Source organism: Maniola jurtina, chromosome 14, assembly GCF_905333055.1.
Source record: "Maniola jurtina chromosome 14, ilManJurt1.1, whole genome shotgun sequence".
In the NCBI taxonomy this organism is placed as follows: domain Eukaryota; kingdom Metazoa; phylum Arthropoda; class Insecta; order Lepidoptera; family Nymphalidae; genus Maniola; species Maniola jurtina.
The window spans coordinates 2,014,512-2,039,107 of record NC_060042.1 but is presented as its reverse complement, the minus strand read 5'-3'; the positions used below and the strand labels follow the sequence as shown (position 1 = coordinate 2,039,107).

At 37.2% G+C, this 24,596-nt stretch overlaps 5 protein-coding genes across 7 annotated transcripts; 3 read left to right on the top strand and 2 right to left on the bottom strand.

Annotated features, from left to right (window-relative positions):
• The first annotated feature begins 2,263 nt into the window (after positions 1–2,263).
• Positions 2,264–4,371, top strand: LOC123871585. The gene is made up of 4 exons (XM_045915459.1): positions 2,264–2,298; positions 2,716–2,839; positions 3,446–3,682; positions 4,209–4,371. The coding sequence occupies exons 1-4, from the start codon at positions 2,278–2,280 to the stop codon at positions 4,361–4,363; spliced, it is 537 nt and encodes a 178-aa protein (XP_045771415.1). The 5' UTR covers positions 2,264–2,277; the 3' UTR covers positions 4,364–4,371.
• Positions 4,372–5,726: 1,355 nt separating this feature from the next.
• On the top strand, positions 5,727–7,969 carry LOC123871582. Its single transcript, XM_045915452.1, has 3 exons — positions 5,727–6,024; positions 6,582–6,823; positions 7,633–7,969. The coding sequence occupies exons 1-3, from the start codon at positions 5,939–5,941 to the stop codon at positions 7,905–7,907; spliced, it is 603 nt and encodes a 200-aa protein (XP_045771408.1). The 5' UTR covers positions 5,727–5,938; the 3' UTR covers positions 7,908–7,969.
• A 1,246-nt stretch (positions 7,970–9,215) lies between these two features.
• Positions 9,216–11,670, bottom strand: LOC123871586. Of its 2 annotated transcripts, XM_045915460.1 has the most exons (4): positions 11,348–11,662; positions 10,324–10,447; positions 9,640–9,666; positions 9,216–9,366 (listed from the first exon to the last, which is right to left on the bottom strand). In XM_045915460.1, exons 1-4 carry the CDS (start codon positions 11,427–11,429, stop codon positions 9,252–9,254), a joined length of 348 nt encoding a protein of 115 aa, XP_045771416.1. In that variant the 5' UTR covers positions 11,430–11,662; the 3' UTR covers positions 9,216–9,251. The 2 variants fall into 2 exon arrangements, with proteins under 2 accessions (XP_045771416.1, XP_045771417.1); XM_045915461.1 differs by lacking the exon at positions 9,640–9,666 and having other exon boundaries at positions 11,348–11,670.
• Positions 11,671–12,946: 1,276 nt separating this feature from the next.
• On the bottom strand, positions 12,947–24,201 carry LOC123871583 (nucleoside-triphosphatase THEP1-like). 2 transcript variants are annotated; one of them, XM_045915455.1, is made up of 5 exons: positions 24,028–24,201; positions 23,684–23,940; positions 22,624–22,821; positions 13,982–14,136; positions 12,947–13,179 (listed from the first exon to the last, which is right to left on the bottom strand). In XM_045915455.1, exons 1-5 carry the CDS (start codon positions 24,068–24,070, stop codon positions 13,011–13,013), a joined length of 822 nt encoding a protein of 273 aa, XP_045771411.1. In that variant the 5' UTR covers positions 24,071–24,201; the 3' UTR covers positions 12,947–13,010. The 2 variants fall into 2 exon arrangements, with proteins under 2 accessions (XP_045771411.1, XP_045771410.1); XM_045915454.1 differs by lacking the exons at positions 22,624–22,821; positions 23,684–23,940; positions 24,028–24,201 and adding exons at positions 14,683–14,801; positions 15,323–15,540 and having other exon boundaries at positions 12,963–13,179.
• LOC123871580 (leucine-rich repeat protein soc-2 homolog) lies at positions 14,951–21,009 on the top strand. The gene is made up of 5 exons (XM_045915450.1): positions 14,951–14,961; positions 16,275–17,643; positions 18,158–18,243; positions 19,727–20,004; positions 20,281–21,009. Exons 2-4 carry the CDS (start codon positions 16,559–16,561, stop codon positions 19,990–19,992), a joined length of 1,437 nt encoding a protein of 478 aa, XP_045771406.1. The 5' UTR covers positions 14,951–14,961; positions 16,275–16,558; the 3' UTR covers positions 19,993–20,004; positions 20,281–21,009.
• Positions 24,202–24,596: the final 395 nt, after the last annotated feature.

Below are 24,596 nucleotides of genomic sequence, written 5' to 3'. Positions count from 1 at the left end.
ATATGAGATGCATATCTGTAAAATCTGTTGCTCGAATACTAAAGTTTACAGGATAAGATGTCCGTGGCAGATTTATTTAACGTACCATGTATCTGTGTTTCCTGAAGTCCTAAAAGACTGAAATTTGGTATATCTGCTTCAAAATTGAGTTGCAAGATTCCACCCGAACAAACATACTTACATACGAGTACATTGCAAGTTGAATAAAAGCTTTTAAAAAAAGAGGTAACGATAGAGAGTGGGCCATGAAAATGATGTACCTACAAGAAATAGATCCAAAAAAAATTTAGGGCACCTGTCAAAAAGAAATGAAATCCCACCAAAAACATTTCATGTAAAAAGTTAGCCAAGACTCACAAGTTCATAATGTTTTCACTGTTAAAAAGTTATGAGATCTCTAGTAGAGCCAAGCCCCTAGCTGAGCTTAGATTTGTGCTGGCCATGGGACCTATCCCAAGTCCAAAGTAATATAGCTCTTAAATGTTCTTGACTATATCACATTTATAACAATAAATAACAAATCACTCTACTTACAAGCTCTGATTCTACAAACCCTATATCTTGGTAAAAAAAGTACGGCTTGGCCGTTTAATGTTCGTAAAACTATTACATGACATAACATATTAAACGTTAAAAGTTATTAAACGGCCAAGCCGTCTTTTTTTTACCAAGTTGTAGGGTTTGTAGAATCAGAGCTTGTAAGTAGAGTGATTTGTTATTTATTGTTATACAATGTGATATAGTCAAGAACATTTAAGAGCTATATTACTTTGGACTTGGGATAGGTCCCATGGCCAGCACAAATCTAAGCTCAGCTAGGGGCTTGGCTCTACTAGAGATCTCATAACTTTTTAACAGTGAAAACATTATGAACTTGTGAGTCTTGGCTAACTTTTTACATGAAATGTTTTTGGTGGGATTACTAATTACGTGAACTGAAAAATAAATCTACGAGGTTAGATTACGCGTTTGCAAACTTTGACCGCTTAGGCACAATATTGGGACAATATAGATCACACTAATATTATAAAGGCGAAAGTTTGTATGTGTGTGTGTGTGTGTGTGTTTGTTACTCCTTCACGTAAAAACCACTGAACGGATTTGGCTGAAATTCGGAATGGAGATAGATAATATCCCGGATTAGCACATAGGCTACTTTTTATCCCGGAAAACCAAAGAGTTCTCCCGGGATTCGTCCACGCGGACGAAGTTGCGGGCGTCAGCTAGTAGGATATAATATATACGCAGGTAGGTTTGGTAGAGCAGGGAGAGAGTCAATTCTATTGACTGAAATCCCCTAAAAGGTGATGCAGTAATTTGGACTAAAGCGTGGATTGCGATTAAAATTCGGAGCTATCTCTCGTACGTTGTCACGCTGAAGTAATTAAGGAATTTCATTGTTTGAAGTGCGAGCCGACTGCCAATGGTTCCTATTGTTAATTGGTATCAGCTTACCTTCACTGCATTGTCTTGGCTAAATGTTAACATGCGGAATGATGATAAACTTAGTGTATTTAGGTTGACCATAGCCTGTGTGGTAATATAGTGGCATTCGAACAAAATAATCTGTGTTTGTAATTATTCGAAATGGGTTAGACGAGTAGTGTAACTTAACAGGGCTCTATCCGTCACTCGTTTCATACAATCGTAGTTCCAATTTCATTTGAATATTAAGCAACCAAAGTCCATGAAAGTTTGCAGACATATTCTAGAAACTAATATCTGTGTCTGTGGTGTTTTAGATTTTTCTAAAAATATGTAGTTTTAAAATTACAGGGGCTCAAAGATTTGTATGAAAATTTTTAAAACCGCGTAACTTTGAATCCGAATATTTTAACAGAAATCTGGAAAACCACAGACATAGATATTAGTTTCTAGAATATGTATGCAAAATTTCATGGACTTTGGTTGCTTAATATTCAAATGAAATTGGAACTACGATTGTATGAAACGAGTGACGGAGAGAGCCCTCTTAAGGCTCCAAATTGAAAGTCTAAGTCTTTTGTAAATCCATTATTAGAAAACTATAAAAACAATACTTAAGTAACTTTGAAATTTGAATATGTAATTCTTGGGTAAATAAACCTACTTTAAATTCTTCATGAAATAGAAAAGCACGGTACAATCTTGGTACAATTTACCGTCTAGGTATATCGTTGGTTTATATTATATTTATATAATATATTCCTCCGAATAAAATTTTCAAAATATATTTAATGTACAGAAATCGTCCAGTTACAGTTTTATTATACGTAGGTATAGATGTATGTATGTAAAATGTTTATTGTCTTACATAATGTAACTATACATATTTTCTGACTGTTTTTTAACCCCCGACCCAAAAAGAGGGGTGTTATAAGTTTGACGTGTGTATCTGTTAATCTGTGGCTCTGTGGATCTGTGTATCTATCTGTGGCATCGTAACTCCTAATTTAATGAACCGATTTTAATTTAGTTTTTTTGTTTGAAAGGTGGCTTGATCGAGAGTGTTCTTAGCTATAATCCAAGAAAATCGGTTTAGCCGTTTGAAAGTTGTCAGCTTTTTTCTAGTTACTGTAACCTTCACTTGTCTTTTTGCGTTTCTGCTAAACTAAAAAATACCTAAACACGCCATACATATTTTCCTTTTTTTTAACTTATCTTTTTCCTCGTAAATAACTTTAAAGCCAACTAATTGCTTGAAAATTTTAACAACTTTGAAATTGTTATTTTCAGTTTAACGATGTAGCTATAACCCAGTACGACACTGCAGTTATGTGGAGAGTGGCTTTGGGCTATTTTCTATTAAACATTTTACATTATGCAACGCATAGCGAGGCTTACCTCGTTGGAGCTGGGTGTAAGTTAATCACACTATCACACTAATACTATGAAGACGAAAGTTTGTGTGTATGCGTGCGTGTGTGTGTGTGTGTGTGTGTGTTTGTTACTCCTTTACGCAAAGGCTACTTGACGGATTTAGCTGTGGAGATAGATAATATCCTAGATTAGCACATAGGCTACTTTTTATCCCGGAAAATCAAAGAGTTCCCACGGGATTTCGAAAAACCTAAATCTACGCGGGCGAAGTCGCAGGCATCGGCTAGTTAAAAACTAATTTAACATCTCAAAATTTTTCCTTGAACTAGACTACAATATCTATGGCAAGTAAGTTACTTAGCTACAAAAAGTCACCAATTTATCGAAATGTTCATTTCACTACCTACCACAAGATTTTTAGATACAGAATCATTAGGTATACCTTGACCAAAAATATTAATATATTTAACTGTGACTGACTGACTGACAGATAGCGCATAGCCTACACCACACTACAATCTAGAGATTTTTTTAGAAGAATCATTCTTTAAATCCACGCCGACAAAATCGGGGGGATAAGCTTATTTTATTATATTTTAAGAAATCTAGATCTACGATGAAATTAATCTATATGTATTTCTTCCAGTAAACGTCCGTTTTGCCCAAATGCTCCAAAGCGACACCAAATACAAAGTCCTAAGGGAAGAGATGATAAAGGCGAACACCCGCAACTTGGCCTACCACTGCCGTGCGGACAAGGGCGACTGCGATGCGGCCCTCGCGAAGATGCGCTACAAAGCCAGCAAGCACTTCTACGCGCTGTCCAAAGCTGTTGTTGACTATGTGAAGAATAGAAGGCAAGCGCGCCCTACAGGTTACGTTGGTAAGTAGAAACTAACATCCTACAAATAGCACTAGAAATTACAAGTTTGTGGAATGAAAGAATTATCAAAAAAATTGACCCATACTGTTTTAAGAAAGAAGGTAATTTGTTAGCAAACAAAATCATTTTATCCTGGAAAATCAAAGAGTTCCCACGGGATTTTCATAGCCTAAATGCACGCGGACGAAGTCGTGGGCATCATGAGCTAGTGGTAAGTATATGAACGGATTTTTAATTCAAGAATTGTAATTTAAGACGAGATTTCACTCAAGACAGTAAAAAAAAATCTTTCGGCTCTCGCTTTTCACGTCCTGGTCTCAGGAGGTACGTAACTACCCTGTTTTTTTAATTCAAATTTTAAAATATAAGTACCTATGCCTCTGTATGTACCTGGCAGATTTTCTATAACTGTGCTGAAATTCTGCTGTGATACACAAACAGACGGAATGGACGAAACTAAACGTTGATCTCTGCCTAGTTTCAACATTCGTGACGCGTGGTGTTACCCTATCTCTCTTTTCAACAGGCACAGCAACATTCTGCCAAGACAACATCTGTGTGCCGGACACCGACCCGCCCATCGTGTACGGAGGCTGCTTCACGCTCATCTCCTGCGGCGGCAACCAGACCTGGCACCTCGACCCTGTGCTCTATAAGAAGAAGAAAAACAAATATTACTGAATTTACTTAGAAATCTTTATTATTTCCCCATATACTACTCACTTATTTCACACGATATGAATCACACCATATTCATATTATACCTGATCAACCCATTTCCGCCCCACTACTGAGTATGAGTCTCCTCTCAGAATGAGAAGGGTTTAGGCCATAGTCTGCCACGCTGGTCCAATGCGGATTGGCAGACTTCACACACCTTTGAGAACACGGAGAACTCTCAGGCATGCAGGTTTCCTCACGATGTTTTCCTTCACCGTTAAAACAAGTGATAGGTATTTAATTGCTTAAAACGCACATAACTGAAAAATTAGTGTGCGTGCCCGGGATCGAACCTCCGACCTCCGATTAGGAGGCGGACGTTCTAACCACTAGGCTATCACAGCTTACATTATACCTACTACGTACAATCTAAATACCTTCAAGGCAAGAGTGGATAGGCATCTTCTAGCCAAACACACTCCAACCCAGACCTCATCATTGCTTTTTATTAGGCACTAGCTGACGCCTGCGACTTCGTCCGCATGGATTTAGGTTTATCGAAATCCCGTAGGAACTCTTCGATTTTCCGGGATAAAAAGTAGCCTATGTCTTTCCCCGGGATGTATCCCAAGTCTGTACCAAATTTCATCAAAATCGGTTCAGCGGTCGGGCCGTGAAAACGTAGCAGACAGACAGACATACAGACAGATAGACAGACAGACAGACATACTTTCGCATTTATAATATTAGTATGGATTAGTGGCATAGTGAGTTTTCAGGAAGTTTTCACATTCTTATTGCCCAACTGCATTATGCGTTGCATCATGTATTAGTTAAAAAAATCGTCCTCACTCGCTGCTCGTTTCGGCACTTCTTTCATCTCACAATCATGTTATCACACAGCTGAGAAAAAAATTCCAGCTCTATCGACATCCATTGGGGTAAATGAAAAAATCATGACATAAATACAAGTGTAAATTAAAAATTTATAACACCCCCGACAAGTGAAGGTTACAGTAACTAGAAAAGTGCTGATAACTTTCAAACGGCTGAACCGATTTTCTTGGGTTTATAGCTAAGAACACTCTCGATCAAGCCACCTTTCAAACAAAAAAAAACTAAATTAAAATCGGTTCATTAGTTTAGGAGCTACAATGCCACAGACAGATACACAGATACACACGTCAAACTTATAACACCTCTCTTGTTAGGTCGGGGGTTAAAAATGCTACACAAAGAGATATCAAAATATTTTTATGAGCAATTTTGGAAGCAACAAAATATTCTCTGCATTAGTATAAAAATTTACGGAAAAATAAGTAGATACAGGGTTACATTACCACACAGCAAACAAACGACACAAATCTATTAGGTATGCACACTTTTCTTGCACCGATTTATGTAATAGACCCGATATCAATTAAAAAGCAATCAAAAAGGTGCACACCTGTTGCATTGTACTAAAACAATGCACTTTTATACATTCATAATGTTGAAGACAAACTATAAAGCGTTTAAGTTCAAAATTTCGATCAGATCTTGGTTTCCTTTGACACAGTTCGGAAAATGTATGCGTAATAGGGAGTATAGGTGAAAATGAAGTGTTTAGTATATCTTGTTCCATTAGTTTTAGTTTGTAGACGTGTTACATCGGAGATAAAGGGTAGTGTTATGATGAACATGTGAGTATACATCATATTATAACTAGCTTTTTGTACAGCTGCCTTTTTCTTCTTATTCTTAAGCTTTTCTAACCTTTCATTTTTTTCCCTAGGATTTTTAATATCAAATCTACATATTAATCTATCAATATTATCTATCAAGACTTATTCCTACCCTAAGGTGTATTACTGGGAATCATATTGTGTCTGTCTTTTAGTCCGAGATATAATATATCCTAGTGTGACTGTTTTAGGGCATAAGCGATTAACTCTTAGCCTCTGTCTGCAGCTTCCTCTACATAAAACAATCTATCATCTTCCAATTGGACCAATTTCTCACATTGATTCATAAAATAATGAAAATTTTCATCCATTTCTGTTTTAAATATCCTTAAGATCTGATGCATCTATGATTTACAAAACTAAAATTACTTGCTTTATAGTTTAGTTTTATGTATTTAACAAATAATTAATTAGCGGTGTTACAGATTTTAATTGGATTTTCATGAATATTTTTGGGAATTGGCTGACACAGGCTGACACATAGGTATAATATTACCTTTTTCTAACTTCCCCAGATTAACAAAAGTGAAACCAGTTGGACGTAGCCTAGGCTCCAGATTCGTACCACTGACAGAAGTCCCACCACCACACATACCACACTCCAGGTCCGGGAGACGGCATCTAGAAGACGAGTGTAGTCAAAAACCACACTATAGGGAGGTGTACGAGGGCGGGAAGGTGGATATAATCGGGGACTATTATGACGAAAGGGTTGCGAAGACTGTTGCAACTGTGATCATACCGGATCATATTGATTGTAAGTTATTTTACCAGTGTTTTTTAAACCCCGACCCAAAAAGAGGGGTGTTTGACGTGTTCCTAAAGTAATGAACCGATTTTAATTTAGTTTTTTTTTGTTTGAAAGGTGGCTTGATCGAGAGTGTTCTTAGCTATAATTCAAAAAAATCGGTTCAGCCGTTTGAAAGTTATCAGCTCTTTTCTAGTTACTGTAACCTTCACTTGTCGGGAGTTTTATACATTTTTAATTTACACTTGTTAAATTAAATTGAAGAAAAAGCTATAAGCTTAACAAGAAAAGAGAAAATTTTTAATTAGTAGCCAGTTACAGAGTAGTTTTCGAATGGGCTTTTTGTTATAATAAATCGAGTCGAGAAATTTTGTTATAATAAGTCGATTAGAGATTCGAAGAACACCTTTGAGAACATTGTAAAGAATTCTCAATCATACAGGTTACCTCACAAAATTCCTTAAAACACACATAATTCTGAAAAACTATAGAGGTGCGTGCCCGAAATCAAATCCCCGCTTTTCTTTACTCTGGTTCTGGTTAAGGTAACTGCTAATGACATGCTACTAATACTATAAACGCGAAATTTTGTATGTATGGATGGATGTATGGATGGATGTATGGATGTTTGCTACTCTTTCTCGCAAAACATACTGGACGGATTTAGCTGGGAACGGAGATAGATTATACCGTGAATTATCACATAGGTTATTTTTTATCCCGAAAAGTTAATGAGTTCCCACATGATTTGAAAAACTTATATCCATGGGAACGAAGTTGCGGGTATTAACTAGTATTTACTATTTTTCTGCCAACAGACAAACATTTTCAAGTGACGACTCAAGTTCCATACCTCACCCTGGGTCCAATAGAAGCCATAGGCTATCATCCAAGCACCATGAAGAGTGAGCATCCCAGTGAATGCGAGAAAATCTATCAGGATCACATACAGGAAATGTATTCTGATGAGACCACGGATTATTCCGAGGAGTCTTTAGAAATGGCTAAAATGCCGATCGGTCCCGCAAATTCAGTGAAGCAGAAAGAAATCGAAGATCACTTGAAAGAAATGTACGATGACATGGACAAATAATTGAGCTCATTGTCTGCATTTTGATACTTTTTATACTTTGTGTATCTTTTTTAATACATTTTTTTTTTTTAACAATTTTTTTTTATTGAAAATATTACAATAAAACTTAAAGCTAGCCTTATCTAATTACTATACAAATCATGCCCGCGTGGAATGGTGCCAAGAATACTGGCTGCATTTCCGCGTTGGACAGCCAGGCTGATCCGTTGCGCAAAAAATGAGCCAGCCCTTCTGTCACCCGATGAGGCTATTAAACGCGGTGAAATGTCTCGTAAAAATTTCTTTGCACTAAGACTCCATGGCCCCAGGGTCTCCACGGCAAACGGAACAAAAATGTAACTCTCAATAAGAGAGGCATACTTGCGCCGCTTGCCGTTTTCAGCCATTTCTGCTGCGGCTCCCGGTCTTGATACTGTCTCCCTGATATGACACGGGGCCAATGTGACAACGCACGTTGCGTCCCACATTAGCGCCCGTCCCCGTTCCCAGGGAACCAGCGTCAATCCATCAGGTCTCTTGCCATCATCCCGACTAATCCCTGCCGGCTCAATGAGCGCAGGAACGTCTATGGTGGCAAGAGCCCTTTTGATCGTGTGGTTAAGAGAGCCATGCCTAAATAGCCTACCAGCGCTCCTTTGGCAAGAGAGTCCGTGGATTCCAAATTTATCAACCTCTTTTCCACACGGACATCTGTGCTGATGGCACAGCGGTGTTCCCAATCTGAGACCTAGAGTCACACGAAAACTTTCATTATCTAAAAGGGTGCCGAGATTCTTGGATGGCAAGGCATGAAGCCAATACCCAGATTCCTTTTCCGATAATGATACATTAATTATTATTTTTAAAATACATTAATTATTATTGGTTTATTAAAGGAAACTATTTATTAAAATATACTGTTGTTTTTTTGCAGTTGAACTATTTACTAGTAGTTTGTAGTGTTTCTCTGAAATTCACATGATCTATGATCTGCCCATTTTTTACAGTTCGCCTTTTTTTAGGGTTCCGTACCTCAAAAAGAAAAACGAAACCCTTATAGGATCACTTTGTTGTCTGTCTGTCTGTCCGTCCGTCCGTCCGTAGTGTCTGTCATCTGCACTTGAAAAGCTTCTCAAAAATTAATGTCCATTACCTTACATCGTCAACATCGTCAGCCACTTGCGTCATTAATCAAATCAAATCAATCATTTATTTGCTCTAAATGCAGGGTAACAAAGAAATTACAATTATTAATTTTAGCATCACCACATTTACAACTTGGAACTTAATTTATCTTTACTTAGCAGTGGGAAAATGAAAATACCTGTAACTTATATAATCTAAGTTTTATTTTTCTAAAATAGTTTACACTGGGCCTGCCTGTAAATTAAATTGGCTAGGTAATTTTACGTCTTTGTCCTTTTCATCAAATGCTTCATCTGTTTCATCATCGTCAAAGTCATCCATATCCAGAGGATTTCTGAAAAAGATGTAGAAAATACATGAAATTACAATCGTTGGTTGATTATTGTCCTGGTCCCTTTTTTGAAGAATTGACTGAATATTATGTGACTCGCAAGGAATAGGTATACCTACACCTACTACTAATTCAAACTAAAACTCAAATTATTACGTATTTATTCAAAGTAGGTAGGTACTTGGTAGGTAGGTAGGTAGGTATTGCACTCCTTTTGATGGTCAGAATTATTAGATTTTTAAGATGATATAGTAGAAAAAATCGTTAACCACTTACTTGTTCCAATTGATTTTATGCCTCTTTCTGAAAAAAAATACTATGTTTTAATACTAGTAAATTTGAAATGTACCTAGCTATGTTTATAATGACTCAAGTTGAGATCTATAACAAAGACGTTGTTCAGACTAAAGGTGCCCACGCACTCGAACTAAACTGCAACTGAACTGCGTGGCAGTGACTCGCGACGCGCGTACCGCGTAGCGAGTCACTGCCACGCGTCGCGGCTGGAGAGAATATCGTGCGGGGCGCTGCCGCGACGCGCAGTTCAGCTGCAGTTCAGTTCAAGTGCGTGGGCACCTTTAAGGGGCATGAGACGGGTCTGCCCGCGAAATTCAAATTTAATTTGGTTTTACGCAATTTGTAAACTAATATTAATATTAGTATAAAAATAAAATGGTGCAATTAAAGTGCCCTATGCCTACTTTGTCGTATTAGTTTACAAATTGCGAAAAACCAAATTAAACTTTAATTTCGCGGGCAGACCCGTCACCCGTCGCATCACCTTAAAAAACTGTTGAAACGAGACAGCATTATATCGTTGGCATAAATCTGTCCCGTTTTAGCTGGAGCTTAGTCTGAGCAAAATCAAAGTATGCTATATAGACCTCGAATTCAAATTTCAGACTTCAGACTCAAAAGACTCAATGACTGCAAAAGAAAAGTTCAAAGAATCAATTCCACCTGTTTGTAGCAATATAATCCTGGTCCATGTACTCTTCGGAAATCTCCACTGAAAGCGGTTGTCCACGATGGTCTTGTAAAATTCCAAAATAGCGGGGTGCTCGTGTCACCGTAAAAAGAAGACCTTCAAGGGAAAAATTCAAATTAGAAACAACTTTGAAGCAACGTAGCTAATCTCTGATACATTCAGAATCCACAAGTGTAAATTAAAAATTTTCAACACCCCCGACAAGTGAAGGTTACAGTAACTAGAAAAGAGCTGATAACTTTCAAACGGCTGAACCGATTTTCTTGGACAATTCCGCGCCTACGGTCCAAAGTATCTGAGTTTTCCAAAACATCATTTTCAAATAAATAATTACCTATGTATCTAGGCAACGTCCATCTTGACAGCTTGACATTTGTCAATTGACACTTGAATATTATGAAGCTAAGGGTTATCTAACCTTCTTTTCTAAAAGAAAACTAGAAAAGAGCTGATAACTTTTAAACGGCTGAACCAATTTTTTTAGATTATAGCTAAGAACACTCGCGATAAAGCCACCTTTCAAACAAAAAAACTAAATTAAAATCGGTTCATTCGTTTAGGCGCTACGATGCCACAGACAGATACACAGATACACAGACACACAGATACACACGTCAAACTTATAACACCCTTCTTTTTGGGTCGGGGGTTAAAAAAAGTTTCAATAGAGTAGTATACTCATTATCACCATCAATCACCAGCCAATCATACGGGTCATTTTACGGGAGGCTTCGCTTCGGCCGAGGCTAGTTACCACCCCACCGGCAAAGCTGTGCCGCCAAGCGATTTAGCGTTCCGTTATGAAGCCGTGTAGAAACCAAAGGGGTTTGGATTTAATAAAAAAAAGCTGCCATACCCTTCCAGGTTACCCCGCTTCCATCTTAGACTGCATGATCACTTAGCACCAGGTGAGATTGCAGTCAAGGTCTAACTTGTATCTGAATTATAATTAAAAAAGAATGAGGAGAGATTAAAAATTGCTATTAAACTACTTACTATCATCAAAAGCATGCAGTCCTTTAACAACTACACATAAAACTACTATGACAATCTGAAGTTTCAATTGTTTTTCACACATTTTGCTATTAACAATTTACAAAATTACTTTTACTGCTATGATTGTTTTCTTTACTTTTGTACTTCTTCTTTTACGTTAATGATATCTAATTAGGTCTAGACATTGCCAGGCTTAACTTTTAATTCTCACAGTGGTTACTAGTTTAGATTTGGCTAAACCAGACCTAGTTCTGAAAACTTCCGTAACCAGAAAGTTTAGAAAACATCAAAATGTTGATCCAAACTATACCATTGTTGTAACCCTGCTTACACGTGATTATGTTGTTATGGTTGTTATTAACAATTTGTTTGTACCTACTTATAGTCACGTGCCCTAACATCTGGAGTAAGTCAATAATAAAGTATTTACATACAGAATTAGGTATAATAGTAATTGATAATTCATAACATAAACTTAAATTTTTAAAAAAACTAAAAAAAAAATTTTTTTTAATTGAAAACTAAAATAAATTAAATTAAATGTCATCGAGACCACCGCAGTGAGGTATTGTACCCCAGATGCTGGCAGCATTACCCCTGATGGCCAAACTAATTCTTTGCCCAAGGTAGCTGCCAGCTCTCGGGTCCCCGGTTGACTCGATGACCCTTTTCGAAATTTCTTCAGAAAGAGCTCAAGCCCCCGGGCCCCACGGTTCCAAGTATCAACGCCAAAAGGCACAAGTATTAGTTAAGTACGCGACAGGTCGAGATGGCCATCGAGGTATGAGATGGAAGAGGGCCCCGCACACCTACACGTCACCCGCGCTATTCCGCACGGGTTAGCGCCAGGACTGTGCGGATGTGCGGGTTTCGACCTGTCGCGTACTATAGTTAGGTACCCTATTTTTTTTTCTCTCTCGTCTGGCTTTACAAAGATTAGCCAATGTCAAGTTTGTAGTTATTTGTAACAAGTTAGTTAAACTATACAAGTATGGACCCCGTCTGTGCCGGCGTTTGCCGACACACGCACGGCACCCCCTTAGAGCGCTTTCCAGTCAGTTTTAACAAAAAAAAAAAACAATCCAAAAAGGTAAAGCACGCCCGGCAGCCAACACCAACACAGACGAAATCCTAGGTACTTTATAAATAGCTAGTCCATCCTAGTAGGTAGGTAGCCATTCTGTCATCATAGTTTAAATCTCTGGTAAAAACGCATCGATTCTTCTGCAATTTTAGACTAAAACACGTCTTTTCATAACAGCTTCAGCTGTAACTGCTGTAACGCAAATAACTCTGGAAAGTGCATGTCTGGCATCGAACCTCCAACCTCCCGAGAGGACTTCTTAACCACTAGTCTATCGCGGTTTTTTCTCTTGACTTAAAAAACCCTACCTTACAACACTAACTTTTGTTATATTGAGGGAAAAGTAAACGCTAAATAGTTTTTTATCGATTTTATTATTTAAATATTATTATTATTTTTTAAATTAAAGAATATTAGCCATGGTAATCATGACTAATACTCCCATTTCCCCTCCAATGAAGCGTTAAGCTTGTGCCAGGAGTGAGTACGACAATAGTGCAACGGGTGGGGTTTGAACCGCCGACCTTTCGGAATTCAGTCCGCTCCTCAACCGTTAAGCTATCGAGGCTCGCTTTAAAACTATCTATAGAAAAGGTTGCCCTCCCCGCCCCAAAGCCGCCTCCCGCCGTAGCCGATGAGCTCTTGTCGCAAGGAGTTGTACTTCTTGAAGAACAGCTTCTTGAGGATGCGCTTCCGGCGTTTGTCCTCTTTGAGGCACGACTCCAGCTTATCCATGCACACGTCTTCCCTGAAACAATGTTTTAGGGGTCCATACTTCAAAAAGAGAAACGGAACTCTTATAGGATTATTTTGCTGTCTATCTGTCTGTCCTTCGTTCCGCCTGTCGTGTCTGTCAAGAAAACCTATAGGGTACTTCCCATTGACCTATCACTAAAATTACAAGATAGGGCAAATGGTTATTACCATTGGATTGTGTTAAGGTAGTATAATAATAACGCTAAGTTTTTGCTAGCGTTCTGGTTATAAGTATATAACACCCTGTATAGAGTTCCTAAATAACTCTGCTTCTTTTTAAAGAGTCGCAAATCTAAGCAAAGTCAAAGTGCTATTATCCTGCGCCTGTGTGTGCTCTGCACCATAGACACCATGTCTAGTGACAAAATAATACAGATTGTAACCAGAACGCTAGCGAAAACTCAGCGTTGTTATTATATTACCTTAACACAATCCAATGCCAATAAACTTATTAATTAAATTACCTTATTTTGTAGTATTAGTGATTTAGTATTTTTCAAAGCCGCAATGTATAGCGTGCAAAATTCGAGTCAATGCCCCAGCTACGACGCGGCATTGACTCCAAGTGGTCTGCTTACGCAATGTTCGTTTACCTCTAGCGTCAGTCAGATGTTTTATTTGCAATATAATAATATGAACTTTTAAAAATACAGAATTTTTTAATTTTTTTTTTTCGTGTTTTTTATAGTACATATTTTGTCAGTACTATCACCTGTCTTCGTTTTTGCTAGCGTCCTGGAATTCCTGGATAGGTACATCCTGTATAATTTATAGTTTAAAAAAAATAATCTCACTTGTAGTTCTGATCGAACAGCAGCTTGATCGGTTCGGTTTTGGTATACTTGTCCGGGAGGCGGGAGCCGGGGGGCATTTTGGACAGTTCCTTCATTATTCCCATTATCGTATTCTCGAGCTGAGCTAGCTTTGGCACCATCAGCCTTTTTATTACCTGGAACCAATAAACAAGTCAAGTGCGAGTCGACTCCATCGTACAAGATAACCTAACCTAACGCCTTTACCTAGAATTCTGCAAGTTAATAACGGTCTGCGCCATCTATATGTGATTTAGTGAATTAAATTTTTCGTGAACACATTTTTTAGGATTCCGTACCTCAAAAGGACAAAACGGAACCCTTATAGGATCACTTTATTGTCGATCTGTCTGTCTGTCCGTCTGTCCGTCGTGTCTGTCAAGAAACTATAGGGTAGGTACTTCCCGTTGACCTAGAATCATGAAATTTGGCAGGTAGGTAGGTCTTATAGCACAAGTACAGAAATAAATCTGAAAACCCCGACTTTGTGGTTACATCTTTTAAAATAAAATAAAAAATGTTTTAATTTTCAAAGTAAGATAACTATACCAAGTGCGCGAGTGTGACTCGCACTTGGCCGGTTTTTTATAAAGACTTTTGATTATTTTGTAACGTTGAGCACCATTTAAATTAGGCATATCTTTTTTACTTCCACAAGAAAATAATCGCTATTGAATACTCACCTTTCCGCATTTGTTACCCGATTTGCAAGGGGTCCTGAATTTCCTTCCCAAATCCATGTTGGGTAAATTTTGTATCTGTGCTATAACGTTTGAAAATGTGCCCACTGCTGTCTTTTGTCCTGTTACAAAACAACAAAAAAAATCTAAATAATATATAAAAGAAAAAGCTGACTGACTGACTGCTCAAACTGCTGGATCGGGCTGAAATTTGGCATATAATAAATGCAGCGTTATGAACGTAGACGTCCGCTAAAAAAGTATATATTTTAAATTCAATCCGTAAAAGGGGATAAAATGATCGATCCTGATCCCTCTCCGGTCGTGTCGGAGTTCCGTCCTATCGGACTATGAGAGTAAAGGAGAATTTACATTACGAAATTACTTTCATGAATGTTGAGATTATTGTCACGCAACTAATGTCAATACGTATGAAATCAGACTGCTTATGAAATTAATGTTAATGAAACTAATTTCATGCCACTAAATTCGTAATGTAAATTCGGCTTTAGGGAAAGTGTTTGCAGACACTCTTGTACATTTTAATACGAGTATTTCCCGCGCAGTTGGATAATCTCCATGGAGATTGGCCTGCGCCGTAGCCGAAATTCATTGTTATTATGGATAGTAGATAGATACATACGCATTTTGTCCCGCCTCGTTTTTCCTACTCTAGCTATATCGGGTTTGCTATATTCCTCCGAAGCCTTACTACACATTATACATTCACTTAAAACTGCAAAAACAAACAAGTGTCGAAAATATTTTTTTAAATTCATTTTAGTGATCCTTATTAGCCGTGATTCTCGGCCAGCAGAAACAAAACGTTTGAGAATTCAGGTAGAAAGTTTAGAAAACATTAGGCCTGGACCGAGAGAAAGATTAAGTTTGTAAACATTTTTGAAATATTTAGAAATAGGAATAAGTAGGTAGGTACCCACTAGGTAGGTAGGTACACGTTTGGTCGTGTATAGGTACCTACTGCAAAACCAAACTATACTTACCACATAATTTTATCCTATGTGCCCGAGCTTTGATAATTTAATTCATGATGACGATTAAGTATTAATAACTAGATGATGCCTTCGATTTCAGCCGCGTAGATTTAGGTTTTTAAGAATCTAGAAGACCTCTTTGATTTTTCAGGACTAAAATGGCCTATGTCCATTTCCAGGATGTAATGTATCTGTGTACCTTTTGTCGATGGATCTTTAAAAATTCCATGGAAACTCTTTGATCTTCCTGCACAGATCCGTTCCTGGATAGGATGTAAGTTATTTCTGCACCAGAGCTCTGTACCACCTACTCTCCGTTAAATTGGTTAATCTCATGGGAAATCACTAGATGAAGTCGCAGGCTATAAGGCAGTAGCAACTGCTAGTTAAATATAATAATCTCGCTTGCCCTCATTACTTGTACCTAAGCTGTTAGTGACTGATTGACTATTTTTTATACCGCCATTTCTGTTTCTAAAGTTACCCGTGACTACTGTGACACATTGAAATCGAATGACTGAAATCGACGCCGACACAACGTTTTGACATAAGCGAACTGAATTTTTTAGTCTGTAGAAGTAGAAACTACTAACTAGAAAGAAAATTGTTTCACGTTGTATTTTTCATTGATGGTATTTACTATTTTTGAGGTTGTTTTAAAAAAATATAATTGATTACTGGAATCTAATAAAATTTTGTAGATAGTTTGTCATGATTTCCCAATTCGTAATATTTAAATATGTTGAATTTACTTACATCATAAATGGACGAGACCAAACAAATTGAATACGAGGACAAGGCTGATGAAGAAAGATGTGAATTTTCCCAAAATAAGGTTTCTTCAAACATAATTCTCTTAGAACACCTAACCATCCACATCATAAATGGACGAGACCAAACAAATTGAATACGAGGACAAGGCTGATGAAAAAAGATGTGAATTTTCCCAAAATGGTGTTTCTTCAAACATAGTTCTTTTAGAACACCTAACGATCCTAGATTTGAGTAACAGGGATCTCACAGCTATTGATGAAAATGTGAAAATACCTAAAAATCTAGCCGAAATTAATCTTTCACACAACAAACTAAGTGAAGTGCCAATTCCAGTATTAAATCTAGAAAACTTGAAAGTTTTGGATCTGTCGCACAATAACATAATCTATTTCGACGATATACCTAAATTTTGCCATACAATAAAGTCAGTAAATTTATCCAATAACGATTTACATGGCCCTCCATACTGGGTTTGGTCAAAAGCAACAGCACATTTAAATGAAATTAATTTAAGTTGCAATGTTCAAATAACGAAATCTTTCCATGATGGCTATTACGAAGAAATGCTCCAGTACAAAACTGTAGTTACCAATGTAATAATTTATAACTGTAAATTAACTGATCATACTGAATTCATTGGTACCTTTCCGAATGTGAAGTCCCTAACGTTAGGGACAAGTGATATTAGCTTGTACAGTTTAAACCAATTAGAAGATGTGCCTTGTAGTGGAATGGAAAAGTGCTGTGATATAGAATATTTAAATTTAAGTAACACAAATGTTTATAATGTAAACTTGAATATACAATTATATAGACTTCTGAAGGAGATTAATCTCTCGTATAACAAGTTAGATAGTCTGCCTGAAGAGTTTTGTTTATTAGAAAACTTGGAAATATGCATTCTGTCCTACAACTGCATAATCAGCTTGCCAGAAAGTTTTTGTAATCTGAGCAAAATAACAAGCTTTTCTGCAGACTATAACAAACTTTGCATCCTACCTACTGAAATATGTAAATTACCAAATATTAGAAGATTGGACGTGTATAACAATTACTTAAAGGAAATACCAGATGGTTTTGAACACTTATTAGAAGTTGACTTGGGACAAAACTACTTTGAAGAACCTAATGATGAGGAGTACTTAAAGAAAAGAAAAATAGTCAGAGCTACTAATGACTACAGAATTGATGGCAGGTAAACTAAACGTAACTAAGAATTTACTTTTTCATTCTAGCATGCGCCTAGTATACTTGATATTATGTAGAAAGACCTCTGGATAAAAGTGGGATGGGTTTGTTTTCACATGGGTGTAATATAATTGTACTTACCTAGTTACAAGTTAACCCTTAACAGCAATCTCACATGGTGGTAGACGATGATACAGTCTAAGATGGAAGCGGGCTAGCTTGGAAGGGGTATGGCAGTTTTATTAAACACCCATGACCCATGTCGGTTTCTATTTGGCATCATACTAAATGGACTGGTGGCATGGTTTTGCTGGTAGCATGTGACTGACACTGCAGCTGTTTCCCCTGGCGTGTGCTGGGTGCTGCAGGGTTCTTGTCTTCCTGAACGAGGCCTAAATGCTCGTATCAGTTTAGAATTACTACTTTTTAAATCTTTTATTTAAAGAATGTTACATTGCTGTGCGTCAGCCTAAAATGATTCTTATTAATCATGGTTGTAAAACTAAAATTTTCTCTTACAGAAAAGAGGAAGAACTAACATCTGATAGTGAGCATTCTAAAGATATGACTGACGATGAACTATTGTTCAGCTCAACAAAGGATGAAGGTAATAGAAATCACTAACATTAAAATTATTTGGGAATCAATGTAAATAGTTACCTCTAGAAGACCTAGATTAAACTCTTAAGCACTAATATACCCACCTCAGAGTTCCATCAAGGATGGTAAAAAACATTTTACATGTACTTACACATCTCCATCAATGTCCTGGAGCATGCTCTAACATGTATGCACGGTGCGCCAGTGTTGTCCGATTTTTAACACCACTAGGATGATTTTTAGTACAAAACAATAAACAAAGACTACTTTTTACCTGACTACTGCAAAGCCAAAAGGAGGAGTTATCATTTTAGCAGTCTATGTATGTGTTCCCCTGTAGCGCCTAAACTACTGAGCCGATTTTGATAAATGAAGTGTCAATCGATTGGTTATTATGGTCCAGGTGGCATAAGCAATTTTTTTATACAAAAAAATCGACCCAACGGATGTTACATCCAACTAAGTGGGGGTTTCCAAAGATTTTTTTTGTCAGCGTGAATGGGAAATCAGATAAATGATCCAGGAAAAAATCTGAGTTTATAAATATAAATATAGTCCAATGTTAGTCCAACACAGGGCGACAGAAAAACAATTATTATACTTACTGTATACAACTAGTGCTATCTATTGGCAGTTTACAGGTCAGGTTTTAGTATTGTTCTTTATCTTGTTATAAGTGTCAAAATTAAAATGTAAAAAAAATAGAACTTGTAAGACATAGCAAAATTAAAACTAAGCAAGTGCATTACATTTGCTGGAATATAGCACGGATATTCCTGTTATGTGTAACGGATAGCATGTCTGGAGGGGCACCTGGCCTGGTCACTCCAGAGCTCCAAAAGCCTGACAAAAGCATAATATGTGGTTGGAAAGGGCTTTATACACTTTATATTATGAGTTATGAATATGATCGATTTTATTTTTGTGTTACACTAGGAACTTTTTGTTTTACTAGATGATGCCCGCGACTTCGTCCGCGTGGACTTAGCTTTTTCGAAATCCCGTGGGAACTCTTTGATTTTCCGGGATAAAAGTAGCTTATGTGCTAATCCTGGATATTATCTATCTCCATTCCAAATTTCAGCCAAATCCGTCTAGTAGTTTTTGCGTGAAGGAGTAACAAACATACACAAACACATACAAACTTTCGCCTTTATAATATTAAGTGTGATGATTATGACTTACTAGAGGATGCCCGCGGCTTCACCCGCGTGGATTTCGGTTTTTTTTTAATGCTGTAGGAACTCTTTGATTTTCCGGGATAAAAGTAGCCTATATCCTTCCCCGGGATGTTCCCCAAGTCTGTAGCTTTCATCAAAATCGGTTCAGCAGTTAGGCAGGTAACAGACAGACAGACAGACACACTTTCACATTTATAATATTAGTATGGATGATTGAAGGCTTTTGTATATTTATGTTACGCTCTTAGGTTTTTCTGTTACATCTAAAGTTTTTGTTTAGCTTCACCTGTAACTTTATGACAATTTCAGATGTGAAAGTCAGCTCTAGCTCAGAAGAAGACTGGGACTCGGACGATTATTGGGTCCCTCATGAGTCACGTGACAGTGGATCAGTATCAACTCGATTACAGTGGATGTACTATGTCAAGAAAAAAATGGAAGAAGGGAACTTTTGTCCCATAGATGCCCATGTCGTACCAATGGCTGACCAAATAAGATATGCAAGAAAAATTAACCCAAAAGTGGAACATGAATCTGATGGACAATTTGATGATTTATCTGATGATGACAGTTGAGGGTTTATTTTAGCTTTCTTTTTTTTTTTTCTTTAAATCTGGCTTTACTCTGATTAGCCAATGTCAAGTTTGTGATATTTTCAAGTTATTGAATTTATACAAGTATGGACTCCGTCTGCGCCGGCGCCCGCCGACATACGCGCGGCGCCCCTTTAGAGCGCTTCCCAGTCAGTTCCACCACCAAAAAACACCAACTAACACAAAAACCAGCCACTCTTAACAAAAAAAAACACTCCAAACAAGCACAGCACGCGCGCCAGCAAACGCCATCGCAGACGAAGTCCTTTTAGCTTTCTAGAGATATATATAAATCAGTGATCAGTAGGTTGATTCCGGAAAACCTACATAAATCATTATTACAATCGCAATTGTTGTGATTGGCTGTAATACAACATAGACATTGTCTGTAAAAGTGTCTTGTGCGGTTTCGTTGAATGAGTAAACAGGGTTGTAATTCTATGGAGTAAAATCTGTGATACCGCGTACAGACTGACGCAAGGTAACATGCAATGAAAGAAGTTGCCCGCAACCTAACGTCTGCATCAATGTTAGATGCAGAGTCTTACATTATAACGGTCTAAAGTTACTAACCTAACTAGAAACTGTCGAGGTGTGACGACAGAATGCCTCCTTCACATCTCTCACATAGTTTTTATGCCTTCACTAAAATTAAAACGTAGATCAGTCCCAAATAGTAGAATTCACGCGTGACGACGAGGTCTGAGGTCTGAGGTCATCTTGCTGATGGTGCGCTGAATTCATGACCTAGCGGCATAGCCTTCGAAGCTGATTCGCTGCGCAAGTGAGTTCACCTATGCATTCGTTGGACTATGTAACAAGCATTCCAATTCGCGCGCAGAGCGATCCGCAATTTGCCCTTTTGGTGGACGGGTTTTTGAGACGCGCGAACACAAACCAAGTATGGACACATCTATAGTGTGTTTCATCGAATAGTATCTATGGCGTTATGTTGGCTCCCCTGTCTGTCCAAGTCATTGGCACCATATTTGCATAAGAAGACGCATATTTTGTTTATTTTCATTTGATTTTCCTGAATGAATGAAATGAAAATAGACAAAATCTGCGTCTTCTCATGCCAATATGGTGCCAATGACCACCCAACAGACAGGGGAGCCAACATAACGCCATAGGTACTACTAGCCGATGCCCGCGACTTCGCCCGCGTGGATTTAGGTTTTTTGAAATCCCGTGGGAACTCTTTGATTTTCCGGGATAAAAAGTAGCCTATGTGCTAATCCTGGATGTTATCTATCTCCATTCCAAATTTCAGCCAAATCCGTCCAGTAGTTTTTGCGTGAAGGAGTAACACACACACACACACACACACACACACACACACACACACACACCCACCCACCCACCCACACCCACACCCCCACCCACCCACCCACCCACCCACACACACACACACACACACACACACACACACACACACACACACAAAGTTTCGCCTTTATAATATTAGTGTGATGTGATTCGATGAAACGCACTATAAGGAGCACACGGCGGAAACGATGCGTGTAGGTAGTAAGTTCGTGCGCGCGCTACATCCACACTGATGAAGTGCTCCTTCCAAATTACCTTGCATGTTATCTTGCGTCAGTCTGTTCCCACCATAATGTAGTACCTAGTAGATAATTGTATGGAGTAAACGATACATAGAAATATATGGCACTCGGATTTTACCGTGTCGTGCGGTGACTTGTGTAAAAAGGCTGTAATTGCGTAAATAATAATAACAATGTCATGTAAATATCCTGTAAATATAATTAATAGAATAAATACTTAAATAGAATTTGAGATTGTAATTCTTAGTTTAGTTTTTATATTTAAGTAGGTACCTATCAAATAATACAGAGGAAAAATTGGAATTATATTTTGATTGCTTTATATATTTCTCTTTCTATTTCTTCATGAATTGTATTTCTGTTGGCCCTTGTTACCTAAAAAACAGTAAGATGTGGTTAGTGCAATTAATCCTTGTTGCAATTAGAGCTTTCTGAGTTTGGTGCTTATTTTTTTTTGCTATTATAATTTGTGCTGAGATATCCAAAGCAACAGGTACTTTTAAAATTAATAGCGATGGGTGATTGTTAAAAAAAAAAACGAATGAATTGAACAATTTATTCTCCCAGGCCCACGCGCTAAGTAACAACTGAACAAATAGAAAAGAAGTTTTTCGGTAGAATAGAATAGAATAGATTTTTATTCAAATAGACTTTTACAAGGGCTTTTGAATCGTCAAATAATTTACCACTGGTTCGGAATCCCGTTCCTACCAAGAACCAGCAAGAAACTCGGCGGTTGCTCTTTTCAATTCTTCAATTTACAATAATATTCCATACTATACAAGCAATTGCAGCCCCGCGCATTGCTGGAGCGAGTCAAACCTTCAAGAGTCAAATGCTTTTTTATCATTTACATAATCTTCGATTGTGTAATAAGCTTTTGCCAGGAGCATACTTTTAATGGATATTTTAAACTTTTGTAAATGTCGATTGGTCAGTTGTTATTGTTATCGAATGAATCGCTCATCGCTATTTTGAAATGTAGATAACAATATTGGAAGTGTAGTGCCAAGTTTATATTACCTAAACTATGACTACTTACAATCCACACTTTGCTCCTACTATTGTTCCGAATAGACTCTATAAGAGGATCACTTTGTCTCACAGGTATTGTTGCCAGCACAATATTTTTTGAAGCTGGACTAAAGATTTCCTTTATTCTCGACTTGAAATTTGTACTGAAAAATTCCATCTTCCCTATCTCATCTATGACTAGGACGCATGTTTCATTATCTTCAGGCTTCTGGAAAAAAGCATCAAAATTAAATACTTACCCCAATTTTATTCATACATTTTTGTGATTACCTATCACTTTTCTTCATTTACTTATATTATCTTACACTAGAGCTTAGCTACAATCACACCTGCTGGCAAGTGATGATGCAACCTATGATGGAGTGCACTTGCCTAGATGTCTATTCACTCCTAACTTGAAGGTACCTTTACTAAAATCAGAAGGGAAAACTGGTGCTGGAAGTTCGAAGGTAGCAGTTCGAATTAGAAACGAGGAAGCAAATTGTGTATGTGTCTGCAGTATTTCGACTATGTCAATTGCAGACCCCAGACCATAATGATGCCTTGCAGTACAATAGTAGAAGGTGAAGGAGAAACCAGGTCAAAAGTTCTAGGGCATACTCTCCAAAATATGTTTTCAATCCTTTTGTATCTTTGATAGCTGTGAACTAATTTCTTAATATTTAGGTTTCCAAACAATACTTTACCTGTTTTAACAACAAATCTTTAATGTTTGTCGTAATAATTATACTACTCTAAAATTATTGCAATGCAGACTCATAAAAAGTTCAAAAAATAAAAACTGACTTCAATAACAAACACTAAAAAGTAAAAATAATTTAATGTATTAGGTACCGAATATATTAAGTATACTTACAAGAGTTAATGTAGTTCTATAATAAAAAATTTTTGAGCCAGTGCCAATTAGCTGCACAAACCTACTCTTGATATGGTTTGTGGCACCGACTCCAAAAAATATTATCTCTATCAAATATAATTTATTAATTATCAATTATAATATTATATCGCATCTAGAACTACATTAACTCTTGTTTCACTTTTTTTTTTAAGTCTGTTAAAAATATTACCATTCTCATAGATTGTAAAGCAATATTCTCAAATTCTTGTAGCAGGACATCATATTTTCCAACAGTATGTTGTGCCGGAGAGGAAAGTAAGCTCTTTTCTCTAGCTAATCTCCCGCGCTCTCCATTTAATGACACCACATCAAATCCCTCTCTTACTTGATTACGTCTAACCTCCTCTGTGAAGAAGCCGACTGTTTTCACTCCTTTCTCATTCAATAATAAACATATTTTTTTTGTCAAAGTTGTCTTGCCTACACCTGTAAATTTTTGGGATATTCTTCAATTAATTTGGCTTTAGGATCCAGTCACTATAAAGGAGTTGCAGCCAAAGTTTAAAAGCTAACCTGGGTCGCCGCTAAGTATGAAAAAATTTATTTTTTTCGCCATTATTAAATTGTAGTTTAATTAACCATTAGACAGCAGACTGTTCTATAACAATAATTGCTAAATTTGGTGAAATAAATTATGAATTGAATACCCAAATCTTCGCAATATCATAATTGAAAATTAAATACATACCTATGAAATTAATAAATAGAATAGAGTTGCCTATCGACTCGATAGTCCAATATCGAATATCGATAGACTATCGATTGTACCACACAAGTACTATGAAGGTTCCAAAAAACAATCGATAGTATCGACAGTTAAGGAAAAACTGACAGTAACTACTACATTACTATCGATAGTCACAGAGTACATTGAATATACGGTCGATAGTTCTATTTTCGATAGTATTGTAAAATTTATCAATAAACTTGCAATGTTACTTGTTTGGCGCTATCGATACTATCGATAGTTTCGCAAAAACTTTGACAATATTTTGTCATCTGTTATGACCATAGACAAAAATTGCGTTCTTTCGTTCTTTTATCTCGTATTTTTAAGCTGTGGTTAGGGATGCCACATTAGG